At 57.8% G+C, this 15,990-nt stretch overlaps 1 protein-coding gene across 19 annotated transcripts in view; it reads left to right on the top strand.

Moving 5' to 3' along the window:
- Positions 1 to 15,050, top strand: part of MLXIPL (MLX interacting protein like) — a 32,888-nt gene extending 17,838 nt beyond the window's left edge. Inside the window, exons 3-18 of one of the 19 annotated variants that reach the window (XM_077996441.1) lie at positions 260 to 342; positions 511 to 600; positions 910 to 954; positions 1,811 to 2,012; positions 2,155 to 2,235; positions 2,383 to 2,466; positions 8,223 to 8,392; positions 10,843 to 11,374; positions 11,629 to 11,696; positions 11,775 to 11,922; positions 12,083 to 12,198; positions 12,291 to 12,410; positions 12,592 to 12,719; positions 12,800 to 12,923; positions 13,852 to 13,981; positions 14,273 to 15,050. In XM_077996441.1, coding sequence (XP_077852567.1) covers positions 260 to 342; positions 511 to 600; positions 910 to 954; positions 1,811 to 2,012; positions 2,155 to 2,235; positions 2,383 to 2,466; positions 8,223 to 8,392; positions 10,843 to 11,374; positions 11,629 to 11,696; positions 11,775 to 11,922; positions 12,083 to 12,198; positions 12,291 to 12,410; positions 12,592 to 12,719; positions 12,800 to 12,923; positions 13,852 to 13,981; positions 14,273 to 14,391 — 2,240 coding nt within the window. In that variant the 3' untranslated portion in view covers positions 14,392 to 15,050. Of the gene's footprint in view, positions 1 to 259; positions 343 to 510; positions 601 to 909; positions 955 to 1,810; positions 2,013 to 2,154; positions 2,236 to 2,382; positions 2,467 to 8,222; positions 8,393 to 10,842; positions 11,375 to 11,628; positions 11,923 to 12,082; positions 12,199 to 12,290; positions 12,411 to 12,591; positions 12,720 to 12,799; positions 12,924 to 13,851; positions 13,982 to 14,272 lie in introns of all 19 variants that reach the window. The other 18 variants (XM_077996440.1, XM_077996444.1, XM_015133322.3 and 15 more) reach the window with 18 other exon arrangements.
- Positions 15,051 to 15,990: the final 940 nt, after the last annotated feature.

The following is a 15,990-nucleotide window of genomic DNA, read 5'->3' as shown; positions in this document are numbered from 1 at the left end:
CCGAGATCGCGCCACTGCACTCCAGCGTGGGCAACAAGAGTGAAACTCCATCTCAAAAAAAAAAAAAACAAAAAAAGATCTAGGAGGTTATCGCATCCGCATCCTCCGAGAAGACTTCCTGGAGGAGGCAGCATGGGCACTTAATCTGAACGTCCAAGGCCAAGCAGGATTTCGTAGGGTGTCACTTGAGTCCCAGTCCCCTGGGATGAGGTGGGGGATGAGGAAGCTGGGTGCCCCTAACCTGGCCCCCTTCTCTCAGATGTGGAGCGGAGGAAGAGCCCCGTGTGTGGCTTCGTGACCCCCCTGCAGGGGCCTGAGGCTGATGCGCACCGGAAGCCGGAGGTAGCTGGGTTCTGGACCGCCTGCCCACCTGCTCGCCTGCCCACCCACAAGACCAGCCTCTACCTCCTGTAGCCTTGCGCTGGGCAGACAGGGATGGGGTGAGGGGTGGGAGATGGGTGTGCGGTGCTCCCCTCCCTACTGATCCCCCTCCCCCGGCCCCCACCCCAGGCCGTGGTCCTGGAGGGGAACTACTGGAAGCGGCGCATCGAGGTGGTGATGCGGGAATACCACAAGTGGCGCATCTACTACAAGAAGCGGGTCAGTGGCGGGGCCCAGGGAGGCCCCAGAGCTTTCACCTGCAGCTGCCGGCTACTGCCCGCCTCGGAAGATCCCCGGAAAGGGGATCCTGACCCCCCAGCTTGCGCCCCTCGGGCCCTCCATTCAGTCCCGAGCCGACAGCGCCACCGTGTGGCCACAGGGCCTCCTAACAGCCTCCTTACCTGGGGTTCGGGGGAGCTCCTAATGGGAAATGGGGGATCTCACTGCTTGTGAGTAGGGGAGACTTTTGGGGGGAAGTGATGGAGGGTGGGCAAGGGATCCGGTGTCCAGCTCTGTGTGTCCCTGCAGCTCCGTAAGTCCAGCAGGGAAGAGGACCTCCTGGCCCCTAAGCAGGTGGGTGCTCTGTAAGTCCAGCAGGGAAGCCCATCTCTTCGCCCCCCAAGTAGGAGGCAGAGAGTTGAAAGCTTCCGCCTGCGTGGGCAGGACAGTGGCTGGGCGTGAGGGTGGGATGTGGGACGTGACTGCCGTCCTGTGGTTCATTTGTTGAGCTCTTTTCTTTTTGGGGGATGGGGGTGCGGTGGTGAGAAGACCCCAGGTCATTGAGCAAGTGGTGGGAGGTATGGGAGAACAGACGGACCAGGCCGGGCGCGGTGACTCATGTCTGTCATCCCGGCACTTTGGGAGGCCGAGGCGGGTGGATCACCTGAGGTCAGGAGTTGGAGACCAGCCTGGCCAACATGGTGAAACCCCATCTCCACTAAAAATACAAAAATTAGCCGGGCATGGTGGCGCATGTCTGCAATCTCAGCTACTCGGGAGGCTGAGGCAGGAGAATCATTTGAACCTGGGAGGTGGAGTTTGCAGTGAGCTGAGATCACGCCACTGCACTCCAGCCTGGGCAACAGAGACTCCGTCTCAAAAAAAAAAAAAAAAGAAAAAGAAAAAGAAAACAAACAAAAACAAAACAGAGGGACCAAAGAACTGGGGCCCCAGACAGGAAAAAATCTAAAGGGCAGGAGGGGGACTCCTGTATCTGCATCCTGGTCTGTCTCCTGGGGGAAGTTCTTAGAGGCCAATGGAGTGATCCTGGCCTTCCAAGCAGCTAGCCAGGACCACTAGGGAAAGGTGACAGAGGTGTGCACAGACAGACCCTCTGTCCTGCTGACCCCTTGACCCTGGAGAGGGGTGATATGGAAGTTCGGGGGCAGTGGGAGCTCTTCAGCGGCTGCTGACGGCTCTGTCTCCCTAGGCGGAAGGCGGGTGGCCGCCGCCGGAGCAATGGTGCAAACAGCTCTTCTCCAGTGTGGTCCCCGTGCTGCTGGGGGACCCAGAGGAGGAGCCGGGTGGGCGGCAGCTCCTGGACCTCAATTGCTTTTTGTCCGACATCTCGGACACTCTCTTCACCATGACTCAGTCTGGCCCTTCGCCCCTGCAGCTGCCGCCTGAGGATGGTGAGGGTCTGAGAAGGGGCAGGGGAGAGGGGTGAAGGCCTGTGAGATTCCAGGAGGCCAAGGGAGGGATGGCTGGGGATGGGGTTGGAGACCCCCACTCCTCCCTGCCTGCTACTGCTGATGTCACCACTGCTGCCTCTAGCCTACGTCGGCAATGCTGACATGATCCAGCCGGACCTGACGCCACTGCAGCCAAGCCTGGATGACTTCATGGACATCTCAGGTGGGGCGAGCCCCTCCCCAGGTGGGGTGGACGGGCAGGGTCCCTGTGAGAAAGGCCGATGAGCCTATCCCAGGCCCCTCTGGGGGAGCAGATAGTCTGGGTGATTTCTTTTTTTGTTTTGAGATGGTGTCTGACTCTATCACCCAGGTTGGAGTGCAGTGATGCTAACCTCTTGCCTCCCAGACTCAAGTGATCCTCCCACCTCAGCCCCCCAAGTAGCTGGGACTACAGGTGTGCATCACCACACCCGACTAATTTTTTTTTTCTTTTTTTTGTATTTTTGGTAGAGATGGGGTTTCACCGTGTTGCCCAGGCTGGTCCCAAACTCCGGAGTTCAAGCCATCCCCTTGCCTTGGCCTCCCAAAGTGCTGGGATTACAGGCATGAGCCACCGTGCCTGGAAGGTCTGGGTGGTTTCTGAGGGATCTTCCTGGTCTCCTTTTGTACAGCTGGTGTGGCCTCCAGTGAGGGCAGGGCCCAAGACAGTACCTGGCCAGGGAACCAGGGGCTCCCAAGAAAGCAGTGAATGCTGGGACCCTCTCAGGGGAGAGAAGAACTTTGAGTTATTCGGGTCTATTTATTTTTCACACAATGCATTTTAAAACTATTTGCTAGGCCGGGTGTGGTGGCTCACACCGGTAATCCCAGCACTTTGGGAGGCTGAGACGGGCAGATCACGAGGTCAGGAGATCAAGACCATCCTGGCTAACACGGTGAAACCCCGTCTCTACTAAAATACAAAAAAAATTAGCCAGGTGTGGTGGTGGGCGCCTGTAGTCCCAGCTACCAGGGAGGCTAAGGCAGAAGAATGGCATGAATCTGGGAGGCGGAGCTTGCAGTGAGCCAAGATCATGCCACTCTAGTCTGGGCAACAGAGCAAGACTCCATCTCAAAAAAACAATAAAAAATAAAAATAAAAAATAAAACTATTTACTAGAGGACATTTCAACCATGCACACACTAGTAGAGAAAGTAGTTCAGCAAAAAAACTCCCAAGTCACCATCACTGATGTCATCGACTTATCAACTCTTGGCCAGTCATCTTCTTTTATTTTTCTCTTTTCTTTTTTTGAGAAGGAGTCTCACTCTGTTGCCCAGGCTGGAGTGCAGTGGCACAATCACAGCTCACTGCAGCCTCAACCTCCCAGGCTCAAGTGATCCTCCCACCTCAGCCTCCCGAGTAGCTGGGACCACAGGCACGCAGCCCTATGCCTGGCTATTTTTTTTATTTATTTTTTGAAGAGACAGGGCCCCCCTGTATTGTCCAGGCTGGTCTAGAACTCCTGGGCTCAAGAGATCCTCCCACCTCAGCCTCCCAAAGTGCTGGGATTACAGGTGTGTGCCACTATGCCCAGTGTGTTATTTTAAAGAAAATCTCAGGCATCATATCTTGTAAAGCTTTTTTTTTTTTCTTTTGAGACAGAGTCTTACTCTGTCACCCAGGCTGGAGTGTAATGGCTCCATCTTGGCTCACTGCAACCTCTGCCTCCCAGGTTCAAGCGATTCTTGTGCCTCAGCCTCCCGAGTAGCTGGGATTACAGGCTCATGCCACCATGCCCAGCTAATTTTTGTATTTTTAGTAGAGAGGGGGTTTTGCCATGTTAGCCAGGCTGGTCTTGAACACCTGACCTCAAGTGATCCTCCCATCTCAGCCTCCCAAAGTGCTGGGATTATGGGTGTGAGCCACCATGCCTGGCCTAAAGCAATTTTTATAAGTCGTGAGTGTCCCTGTCTCCCTCTCCTGACCCCAGGGCCACCAAGTTACTGATTCTTCAGTGTCCTCCCAGAGATGCTCCTGTTGGTGGGAGCACATGTGGACAATTGTCTCTGTTTTCACAACTGACTTTCCAAGTGGCCTTCCTCGCTCAGCCGTGGGTCTTGCAGGTTATTGCCGATAGCCACACATTTAGGGGTCCCCGGAGCTATGTGCAGGCCAGGTAGAAGATCCAGGCTCAGCCCATCTCACTGAAGCCCCTGGGGACAGCAAGAGGGTCCCTGGGATAAAGGCTTCATCTTAGTGACCTCCTAATTCCTTCCCCACGGGATCCTGGGCCTGTCAATCAAGAGGTGGAGGCCTATGGGGCGGGGACTAGGGAATGAGGAACCACCCCCACCCCTGCTCCAGCCCTGGGCGGGGGTGGGGGCTGCCCGGGGGCAGAAGTGTGCATGGCAGTGCCCTGGGAGCAGGCCAGCCTGGGAGGGCAGCAGCCCTGTCTGGGCACACAGCGCCCGGCCACAGGTAGGAGCCCAGCCACCCCCATCTGGGGTCTGGGCAAGACCAGCAGGGACTGGGGCTAGGAGGCGATTTCTGGCAGACCTGGGTGGCTGGTGGTGCGTAGTGTGGGCCACACAGAGGAGGTGGCTTGTGTGGCCCTCTCATATCAAACATCCCGTGTACCCAGAGAGCAGAGCGCACTGGTACCACCAAGACAGCAGTTCTCGTTGCCCCCAAGAGCCTCCCACTGGGGAGGCCCAGCTGGAAACCCAGGGAGGGGACCAGAACTCTATGGAGGCAGGAGGCTTGGTGAGGGGGGCTCAGGGGGGCAGCCAGAGGCAGAGGAGCTCAGGGAGGGGATGGCAGGTCAGGTCCATGGAGGGGACAGAGGCTAGGGAGGGACTGGTGAGCAGCTTGGGCTGGGAAGAATCTTCTCTCAAGGCAGGGTGGATTCTTGAGACAGGCCTGGGCAGCGATGGTAAGGGGGTGTCTGGTGACTCAGGGATGAGAGGGGCTTGCTGCGCCATGACGCCTGCCCGGGCCCCAGGGAGTGGGCTGCAGCTGTGAGCAGGGAGGAGCCCTAGGCCCTCAGCAGCCTGGGGCCAGGCAAAGCGTGAGGCTGATTCTAGAGCCAGGGCCTCGGGGGCCTAGTGACAGGACCTGTGGACCTGGGAGATGGGGGAGCAGCAGTGACCACTCGCCATCTCCCACCTGGTCCCCCTTTTTTTTTGAGACAGAGTCTTGCTCTGTCGCCCAGGCTGGAGTGCAGTGGCATGATCTTGGCTCACTGCAACCTCCACCTCCTGGGTTCAAGCAATTCTCCTGTCTCAGCCTCCAGAGTAGCTGGGACTACAGGCGCTCACCACCACATCCGACTAATTTTTGTATTTTTTTCTTTTTTTTTTTTTTTTTTTTTTTTTTTAGTAAAAACGGGGTTTCACCACATTGGCCAGGTTGGTCTCGAACTCCTGACCTCAGGTGATCTGTCCACCTCAGCCTCCCAAAGTGCTGGGATTACAGGTGTGAGCCACTGCACCCAGCGTGGTCCCCCTTTTAAAGAAAGGCAGCAGGGGCACCTATAATCCCAGCTACTCAGGAGGCTGAGGCAAGGAGAATCGTTTGAAACTGGGAGGCAGAGGTTGCAGTGAGCCGAGATCGCGCCACTGCACCCCAGCCTGGGCTACAGGGCGAGACTCCATATCAAAAAGAAAGAAAGAAAAAAAGAAAGAAAGAGAGAGAGAGAGAAACAGAGAGAGAGAAAGGCAGGCAGCAGGACAGCACGAAGACACCGTTTCACCATGGGGTTAGACGCGCGGACAGGCACTGAGCAGACGCACATGTAGCACGCTATCACGGCAAGACAGGTTCACATGGCCTCAGACGGAGCGACAGACACCCAGGGGGCAGACAGAGGCTGCATGCAGACCCCATGCTGAGACTTGAGGGTTCAGCCACTGCAGCATACGGGCCCTACACCCTCCTGCAAAGCAGAGCCACTTATGACACACAGGGCCGGGCGCGGTGACTCACTCCTGTCATCCCAGCACTTTAGGAGGCCAAGGCGGGAGGATCGCTTGAGCTCAGGAGTTTGAGACTAGTCTGGGCAACATGGCAAAATTCCGTTTTTGCTGAAAAATACAAAAATTAGCTGGGCGTGGTGGTGCACGCCTGTAATCCCAGCTACTCAGGAAGGCGAGGCATGAGAATCGTTTGAACCCGGGAGGCGGAGGTTGCAGTGAGCTGAGATCGCGCTGCTGCACTCCAGCCTGGGTGACAGCAGGGCACAGTGGCTGACCTCCTCCCCTCGCCCCGCACCCCTTTCCCACCCTGGCACTCTCTCTGGGCACCTCCTTTCTGTACCAGCGGATCAGGGAATGGGAGCCACCGGGGGGTGGGGGGGGGGTTCCTGAGCTAAGCCTGGTGCTGCGCGGGGAGGAGCTGCTTCCTGGGGTCCCTGTTCACACCCACAGTCCCCTGCCATCTCCCACACAGGCTCATTATAATCCCAGCACTTTAGGAGGCTGAGGCAGGAGGATGGCTTGAGGCCAGGAGTTTGAGACCAGCCCTGGCAACATAGCATGACCCTGTCTCTGGGGGATGGGGTTGGGGGTGAAGACACACACACACACACACACACACACACACACACACTTGACCCCCCAAGTGGGTTCTGGGTTTGGGGTGACATTATCTAACTGACTCCTGGTCTCCTTGGAGGCGGCTCCTGGGAGGCAGACTTGAGCAGCTCTCCTGGCAGGGGGTTGGAGGGAAAAAGCGGGGAGCTGGGGTCCACCCAGGCCTGTGGGGAGCTGTCCCAGTGGGGTCAGATCTGCCCAGACTAGGAGGCCTCGGGAGCTGGCACAGATCACAGGCTGGTCAGGGTCAGAGAAAGGTGCCCGGAAGGGAGCGGGTGGGCGGGCGGCGTCCAGGCCCGGGATGTGGTCAGGCCGTGGCCAGCTGCTTCCCAAAACCAGAATAGCCCAGGACTTACACAACCCACACCCCAAACAATCCGCTGCTGCCTCCTCCAGCTCTTGCAGGCTTCCCAGACCCCTCGCGCCAACCCCACTCGGAGCCCACCCTTAGGCCACCCTGGCCCCCACCCCACTTGCAGCCCACCCTTAGCCCCCCACCGCCCCCACCCCACTCGGAGCCCAGCCTTAGGCCCCCTCTCACCCCCACACCACTCAGATCCCACCCTTATCCCCCTCTTGCCCACACCCCACTCAGAGCCCACCCTTAGGCCCCTCTCCCCCCCACCCACTCAGAGCCCACCCTTAGGCCCCTCTCCCCCCCGCCTCAGAGCCCACCCTTAGGCCCCTCTCCCCCTCACCCCACTCGGAGCCCACCCTTAGGCCCCTCTCCCCCTCACCCCACTCGGAGCCCACCCTTAGGCCCCTCTCCCCCTCACCCCACTCGGAGCCCACCCTTAGGCCCCTCTCCCCCTCACCCCACTCGGAGCCCACCCTTAGGCCCCTCTCCCCCTCACCCCACTCGGAGCCCACCCTTAGGCCCCTCTCCCCCTCACCCCACTCGGAGCCCAGTCTTAGGCCCCTCTCCCCCTCACCCCACTCGGAGCCCAGTCTTAGGCCCCTCTCCCCCTCACCCCACTCGGAGCCCAGTCTTAGGCCCCTCTCCCCCTCACCCCACTCGGAGCCCAGCCTTAGGCCCCTCTCGCCCCCCCACTCGGAGCCCAGCCTTAGCCCCTCCTGCCGCATTACACTCTTCACCCCACTCCTAGGCTCCACCTGCTGACCTTCCAACAAACCAAGCTCGTCCCAGAACCAATGACTTCGTGTTCCCTCTCATCTCCAACTCACCCTCTTGAACTTCTGCCACCATGGGGCCCCTCCCATCCCAGGCCTCCTCCCCTCGCACCGCACCCCTTTCCGACCCTGGCACTCTCTCTGGGCACCCCCTTTCTGTACCTCCAGCAGATCAAGGAAGGGGAGCCACCAGGGGGTGGGGAGGGGGACTTCCTGAGCTAAGCCTGGGGCTGAGGAGGGGGCTGCTTCCTAGGGTCCCCGTTCACACCCACAGTCCCCTGCTGTCTCCCACCCAGGCTCATTCCACCCAAGACGGTTGCTGCTTCCCCTGATAGAGACAGAAACCCTCCCAATTTCACAATCTCCTGTGGAAGGGACCCCCACCCCCCACCCGCCAGCCCCCACATCCCTACCCACCAAGGCTGGGGACAGGCTACTCTCCTCCCGGCTGTTTCCCAGCCATAGCCCTGGCCCTAATTGCTGTTGCCCTGTGTGTCTGAATTACAGATTTCTTTACCAACTCCCGCCCCCCACAGCCGCCCATGCCTTCAAACTTCCCAGAGCCCCCCAGCTTCAGCCCCGTGGTTGACTCCCTCTTCAGCAGTGGGACCCTGGGCCCAGAGGTGCCCCCGGCTTCCTCGGCCATGACCCACCTCTCTGGACACAGCCGTCTGCAGGTGAGCTCACCCCACCCCGTCCAACCCTATGTAGCTCACTTGAGAGCTGGTCCTGCCCTGTTCATGTCCAGGAGGTATCAGACACTCCCTGAGTGCCCGGTTTGCTGCTTGGAGATTGGAGGGGAAGAAAGACCCCATCTCTGCCCTCTGGGAGGGACCCCATGAAGCAGAACTGGACAAAACAGTCGTGGGAGAAAGCTAAGGGCGTGGAGACCCTGGAGTGGGCTCCACCAAGGGCCAGTTGCTTGTGGAAGTCTTCCTGGAGAAGGGGAGCTCCTGGGCCTCAGAGAATAGGTCAGCTTTGGACAGAAGGGACTGGCCCAGGTCAAGCCAGATGGGAGAGCAGCAGGAACAAAAGCTTCGAGGCAGAAAGCTGAGCATGGATGTTTAGGAAACTGTGAATCTACCATTTTGGTTCATGAATTCCTGAGTGCAATTCTTTTTTTTTTTTTTTGAGATGGAGTCTCACTCTGTCGCCTAGACTTGAGTGCAGTGGCACGATCTCAGCTCACTGCAACCTCCACCTCCTGTGTTCAAGAGATTTCCAGGCCAGGTGCGGTGGTTCACGCCTGTAATCCCAGCACTTTGGGAGGCCAAGGCGGGTGGATCACGAGGTCAGGAGATTGAGACCACCCTGGCTAACATGGTGAAACCACGTCTCTACTAAAAATACAAAACAAAACAAAAAAATTAGCTGGGCATGCTGGCGGGCGCCTGTAGTCCCAGCTGAGGCAGGAGAATGGCGTGAACCCGGGAGGTGGAGCTTGCAGTGAGCCGAGATTGTGCCACTGCACTCCAGCCTGGGCAACAGAGTGAGACTCCTTCTCAAAAAAAAAAAAAAAAAAAAAAAAAAGAGAGAGAGATTTCCAGGTTATTTTTGTGTTTTTAGTAGAGATGGGGTTTCACCATGTTGGCCAGGTTGGTCTCGAACTCCTGACCTCAGGAGTCTGCCCACCTTGGCCTCCCAAAGTGCTGGGATTACAGGTGTGAGTCACTGCGCCCAGTCCCCAGGTGCAATTCAGATGTTGCTTCCTGCTGCTTTGTTATAGGCCTTTTCCCTCCATCATCAGACTTTTTGGGTGCTAATTCTAGTTGGTTGTTGAGGAGTGTCTCTCCTCCACCAGAAAGTGAGCTCCTTACTAGAAGGGCTATGTTTTGCTCACCACTGCATTCTCTATACCTAATGCGCCTCAGGCACATAACAGCATTCAGTGAATGATTGCCCAATGAGTGAGTCAGTGACTGAATGAATGAGCCAGTGAGCAGATGAATGGGTGTTTTGGTGAATGGACAGAGGCATCTTATACAGCAGTGGAGGCACACATGGGTTGGTGGATATATGGGTGGGTGAGTGGTTGGTTGGATGGATGGGCTGGTGGATGGATACATAGATGAGTAGTTTAATGGGTCAGTGAATGGGCTGATGGGTGGTTAAGTGACTGGTAAATGTATAGATGGTGGATGGATGGATAAATGAATGGATGGATGGATGGATTATGGATGGGTTGGTGGATGAATGAAGGAAGTATATATGGTTGGATGGATTCATTAATGCCTTAATATCTGGTGGGCTGGTGGAGGGAGTGGTAGATGAGCTACTTCATAGATTGATAAATAAGTAGGTGAATGGATGGAAGATGGATGAATTAGTAGATGGACAATTGAATAGATGGGTGGGTTGGTTAGTGGATGGATCGGTGGGCAAGTTAGTGGATGGATGGATGGATGATGATTGGATGGGTGGGTTGGTTGGTGGATGGATTGGTGGACAAGTTAGTGGATGGATGGATGATGAAGGGATGGGTGGGTTGGTTGGTGGATGGATTGATGGACAGTTAGTGGATGGATGGATGATGAATGGATGGGTGGATTGGTTGGTGGATGGATCAGTGGGCAAGTTAGTGGATGGATGGATGATGAATGGATGGGTGGGTTGGTTGGTGGATGGATCACTGGGCAAGTTAGTGGATGGATGGATGATGAACAGATGGGTGGGTTGGTTGGTGGATGGATCAGTGGGCAAGTTAGTGGATGGATGGATGATGAACGGATGGGTGGGTTGGTTGGTGGATGGATCAGTGGGCAAGTTAGTGGATGGATGGATGATGAACGGATGGGTGGGTTGGTTGGTGGATGGATTGGTGGACAAGTTAGTGGATGGATGGATAAGTTACTTGGGAGACAAACGGATGGGCAGGAAGATTGATGCTCCACTCTTCCTGCTTTTTGCATAGATGTACGCTACTCCCTTCTCTCATTATAATTTCCCTGCTTCCCTGTGTTTGTACGTACACCTGTGTGTGCTGGAAGGCAGGGCTCATTTCTCCTATCTCTCCCCACGGCGCAGTCCAGCACTCAGCCAGGGCAGGGGAGGGCAGGGGAAGCCCAGATGGCTGCCAGGGGCAGCTATTTTCCCTGCTGTCTGAGTGTCTGTCTGTCCCCCCAACCAGGCTCGGAACAGCTGCCCTGGTGCCTTGGACTCCAGCGCCTTCCTGAGCTCTGATTTCCTCCTTCCTGAAGACCCCAAGCTCCGGCTCCCACCCCCTTCTGTACCCCCACCTCTGCTGCATTACCCTCCCCCTGCCAAGGTGCCAGGCTTGGAGCCCTGCCCCCCACCTCCCTTCCCTCCCATGGCGCCACCCACTGCTTTGCTGCAGGAAGAGCCTCTCTTCTCTCCCAGGTTTCCCTTCCCCACTGTCCCTCCTGCCCCAGGAGTGTCTCCGCTGCCTGCTCCTGCAGCCTTCCCACCCACCCCGCAGTCTGTCCCCAGCCCAGCCCCCACCCCCTTCCCCATAGAGCTTCTACCCTCGGGGTATTCAGAGCCTGCCTTTGGGCCTTGCTTCTCCGTGCCCAGAGGCAAGCCCCCCGCCCCATCCCCTAGGGGACAGAAAGCCAGTCCCCCTACCTTAGCCCCTGCCACTGCCAGTCCCCCCACCACTGCGGGGAGCAACAACCCCTGCCTCACACAGCTGCTCACAGCAGGTGAGACGGGAGGGCCAGCAACAGGGAGAGGAAAGCCTGGGGAGGGAGGCCAGGAGGTGGGGAGGACAGGGGGTTATAGGAGCAGAAGATGACGGTGAAGGGGCAGGTCCAGTTCAAGGGACAGAGTGGTGAGGAATGAGGGACATGGGCCCTGTACCTAAAAGGGGTGTGGACTCGGGAGGAGCAGGATGGGGTCTTGAAAGATGCCGGGGGTGGACCAGCCCCAGTGGCCTCATGGTTCCGCCCGTGCACAGCCAAGCCCGAGCAAGCCCTGGAGCCACCACTTGTATCCAGCACCCTCCTCCGGTCCCCAGGGTCCCCGGTAAGATCTCAGGCACTGGGCGGTGGGGCTGTGCCCACGGCCTTCACCCCAACTCTCCGCCCTTCTCCACCCCAGCAGGAGACAGTCCCTGAATTCTCCTGCACATTCCTTCCCCCGACCCCGGCCCCTACACCGCCCCGGCCACCTCCAGGCCCGGCCACATTGGCCCCTTCCAGACCCCTGCTTGTCCCCAAAGCGGAGCGGCTCTCACCCCCAGCGCTCAGCGGTAAAGAGAGGGGTTGCGGGGATTGGGGGAATCTACGGGAGGAGGGGAAGAGGAGGAAGAAGAAGGGGACTGGGTCTGGTGCCAGGATGAGAGGAAGGGGGTAATGGGGACTCTTTCCCCGGGGTCGGTCTTTCTGTGGGTCTGTCTGTTCCTACCACAGGCAGTGAGCGGCGGCTGTCAGGGGACCTCAGCTCCATGCCAGGCCCTGGGACTCTGAGCGTCCGCGTCTCTCCTCCGCAACCCATCCTCAGCCGGGGCCGTCCAGACAGCAACAAGGTGGGCACCATCCCCCCACCCCAAGATCGGTTTGCTACCCCCAGACCCTCCCGGGCTCCTTCCTAGGCTCACCCGACTCTCTGCTCCCCGAGACCGAGAACCGGCGCATCACACACATCTCCGCGGAACAGAAGCGACGCTTTAACATCAAGCTGGGGTTTGACACCCTTCATGGGCTTGTGAGCACACTCAGTGCCCAGCCCAGCCTCAAGGTGAGCCCCGGACCCAGGCTGGCATCCCCAAAACCACGGGGCCCCTTTCTGAACACCCCCACCCAAAACTCAATTGCAGGGGAGTGCTCCAGACACTCTTGCCTCCTCCCCTCCCAGTGCCCCAGTGGGTCCCAGGGTGCAGCCTCTAGCACCTGCCTGAGCCCCCCGATGGCGTCTGCAGGTCAGCAAAGCTACCACACTGCAGAAGACAGCCGAGTACATCCTTATGCTACAGCAGGAGCGCGCGGGCTTGCAGGAGGAGGCCCAGCAGCTGCGGGACGAGATTGAGGAGCTCAATGCCGCCATTAAGTAGGCAGGGTCCAGGCGGGTGCTGGGACCCGGGACCATGCCGCCTGACCCCCAGCTCCTGACCCCTGCCCTGCCCTCAGCCTGTGCCAGCAGCAGCTGCCCGCTACAGGGGTACCCATCACACACCAGCGGTTTGACCAGATGCGAGATATGTTTGATGACTACGTCCGAACCCGTACGCTGCACAACTGGAAATTCTGGGTGGTATCCTCCCTCGAGCCCATGGCTGGAGGGCTGCAGGGGCTGTGGCAGGGTGAGACCAGGCTGTGCCTGAGACGGGAGGCCTATCTCTCCAGGCCAGGCAGGCTCAGAGCCGCTCCCAGGTGACAGGCTCTTGTTATGCCCCTTGCTTCCATGTCCTGGCCATCTTGGCCAGCAGAATTGCCCAGGGATGGGTGGCTGGGAGCAGAGAGGGAAACTGAGGGAGGAGTCCTTGAGGAAGGGGAGCCTTGGCCCTGACCTCAGGAAGCCCCGAGGGCAGTTTGGGAGAACCTGAACTCTGGAGTGACGCCTAAAGAAGACTTGGAATCCACTCCCTCATCTGGCTCAGGGATCAAGTTATTGACTGAGCCCAGGGAGGGAGCTCAGGGATGAGGGATGGTTCAGCCCAGAGTAAGGGCGGTGGAGGGGCAAGGAGGAGGGGACTGAGAGGCAGGGTGCTGGGAAGGTCTTGGCAGGACAGAAGTAGGGACTGCAAGCCAGAAGCAGTGGCTCACACCTGTCATCCCAGCACTTTGGGAGGCTGAGGCAGGTGGATCACTTGAGGCCAGGAGTTCAAGACCAGCCTGGCCAACATGGCAAAACCCTGTGTCAACTAAAAATACAAACATTAGCTGGGCATGGTGGCATGTGCCTGTAATCCCAGCTACTCAGGAGGCTGAGGCAGGAGAACGGCTTGAACCTGGGAGGTGGAGGTTGCAGTGAGGCAAGATTGTGCCACTACACTCCAGCCTGGGCGGCAGAGTGAGACTCTGTCAAAAAAAAAAAAGTAGCGGCTGCAGCAGCAGTCATTGGGGTTCAAGGTTGGACACTGTCCAGGCCCTTTCTTCCCCTGGTTTGAACTGGGCATCAGGGATCCACATGGGGTGGGGGTACCAACTGGACCACAGGCAGCTCCTTGACCTGGGCCCAGTTCAGCATCCTCATCCGGCCTCTGTTCGAGTCCTTCAACGGGATGGTGTCCACGGCAAGCGTGCACACCCTCCGCCAGACCTCACTGGCCTGGCTGGACCAGTACTGCTCTCTGCCCGCTCTCCGGCCAAGTATGTGCGCCATCTCCCTGCCTGCTAGAGGGTTCCAGCCTCCGGGGTGGAGGGAGTGTTCCGCCCTGCTTAGACCCCACATCTAGCTTGCCTTCAACACAGCCTAGGGTTGTGGCCACCCCCCATCCCCCAGATGGTTCTCTGGCCACCAGATGCCTGTAGACAGAGGTTCTAGGAGCGGGTGACAGTCTTGCCAACTAGTACCTCCCCCTATCCCTTTGGTTCCAGCATCCAAGGGTAGGGCCCTGACCCCAGGAGGTGTCTCTCTCTCTCTCTCTGTCTCCCACCCAGCTGTCCTGAACTCCCTACGCCAGCTGGGCACATCTACCAGTATCCTGACCGACCCGGGCCGCATCCCTGAGCAAGCCACGCGGGCAGTCACAGAGGGCACCCTTGGCAAACCTTTATAGTCCTGCCCAGACCCTGCTGCTCACTCAGCTGCCCTGGGGGCCACTTTCCCTGGGCACGGGCTCCAGGGATCATCTCTGGGCACTCTTCATGCCCCAGGCCCTGGCTCTGCCCTTCCCTGAGGGAGGAGGGGTCGAGCTGGGTCCAGGTTTCACACTTCCCACCTCCTGGAGGCCAAGAGGAGCGGAGTCCCCGTCCCTGCTCTGCCACTGTGCTCCAGCACCATGATCTTGGGTGACTCGTCCCCCATCTTTGGACCTCTATGTTTCAATGTGCAAAATGGGGATGGGGAAGGTTCAATCAGCAGATGACCCCAGGCCTTGGCAGCTGTGACATTGGGGGCCCAGGCTGGCAACTCTGGGGGCTCAGTAGTGGGAAAACGAGGATGCTATTTCTCTGTCACCTGCACCTGCTCCCCCACAGGTGGGGCACAGACCTCTGTTCCTGAGCAGAGAAGCAGAAAAGGAGGTTCCCTCTCTGGGCTCCTTCACTGCTAACCCAGAGGGGCTGCAGGATGGTTTCCCCTGGGAGAGGCCAGGAGGGCCTGATCCCAGGAGACACCAGGGCCAGAGTGACCGCAGCAGGGCAGGCATCGTGTGTGTGTGGACGTGTGTGTGTGGGTTTTGTAAAGAATTCTTGACCAATAAAAGCAAAAACTGTCTGCCGGTTTGTTGATGTGATGGTCAGTGTGTCTCACAGTGGGATGGAGAGAAAGCCCGTTGGCAGTGGGAGGTGGCTTTGCAGAGGGCCTGGGCATTTACTCTGAGCTGGAAGCAGCTGGAGGGCTTTGAGTGGAGGTGGGACGAGATCAGTGGTGGCAAGCGCCTATAGTCCCAGCTACTCAGGAGGCTGAGGTGCAAGGATTGCTTGAGCTCAGGAGTTCGAGGCTGCAGTGAGCTGTGATAGCACAACAGAGTGAGACTCTGTCTCAAATAACAACAAAAAAGAGGCCAGGCATGGTGGCTTACATCGGTAATTCCAGCACTTTGGGAGGCCAAGGCGGGATCATAGACCTCATCTCAATAGGAAAAAGAGAAAAATAAATAAAAGAAGATCAGATGTAACTTTTTTTTTTTTTTTGAGACGGGGTCTCGCTCTGTTGCCCAGGTTGGAGGGCAGTGATGCGATCTTGGCTCACTGCAAGCTCCGCCTCCAGGGTTCACACCATTCTCCTGCCTCAGCCTTCTGAGTAGCTGGGACTACAGGTGCCCGCCACCACACCCGGCTAATTTCCTTTGTATTTTTAGTAGAGATGGGGTTTCACTGTGTTAGCCAAGATGGTATCGATCTCCTGACCTCGTGATCCACCCACCTTGGCCTCCCAAAGTGCTGGGATTACAGGCATAAGCCACCACGCCTGGCCAGATGTAACTTTAAAAACTTTTTTTTTTTTTTTTGACACAGAGTCTCAGTCTGTTGCCCAGGCTGGAGTGCAGTGGTGCGATCTCGGCTCACTGCAACCTCTGCCTCCCAAGTTCAAGTGATTCTCCTGCCTCAGCCTCCCAAGTAGCTGGGATTATAGGCGCGCACCTCCACGCCCAGCTGATATTTGTATTTTTAGTAGAGACAGGTTTTCAACATGTTGGTCAGGCTGGTCTCGA

This window comes from Macaca mulatta, chromosome 3, assembly GCF_049350105.2.
Source record: "Macaca mulatta isolate MMU2019108-1 chromosome 3, T2T-MMU8v2.0, whole genome shotgun sequence".
Classification (NCBI taxonomy): Eukaryota; Metazoa; Chordata; class Mammalia; order Primates; family Cercopithecidae; genus Macaca; species Macaca mulatta.
Note: the sequence above shows the minus strand (reverse complement) of the source record. Positions and strands in the feature narration are given on the sequence as shown.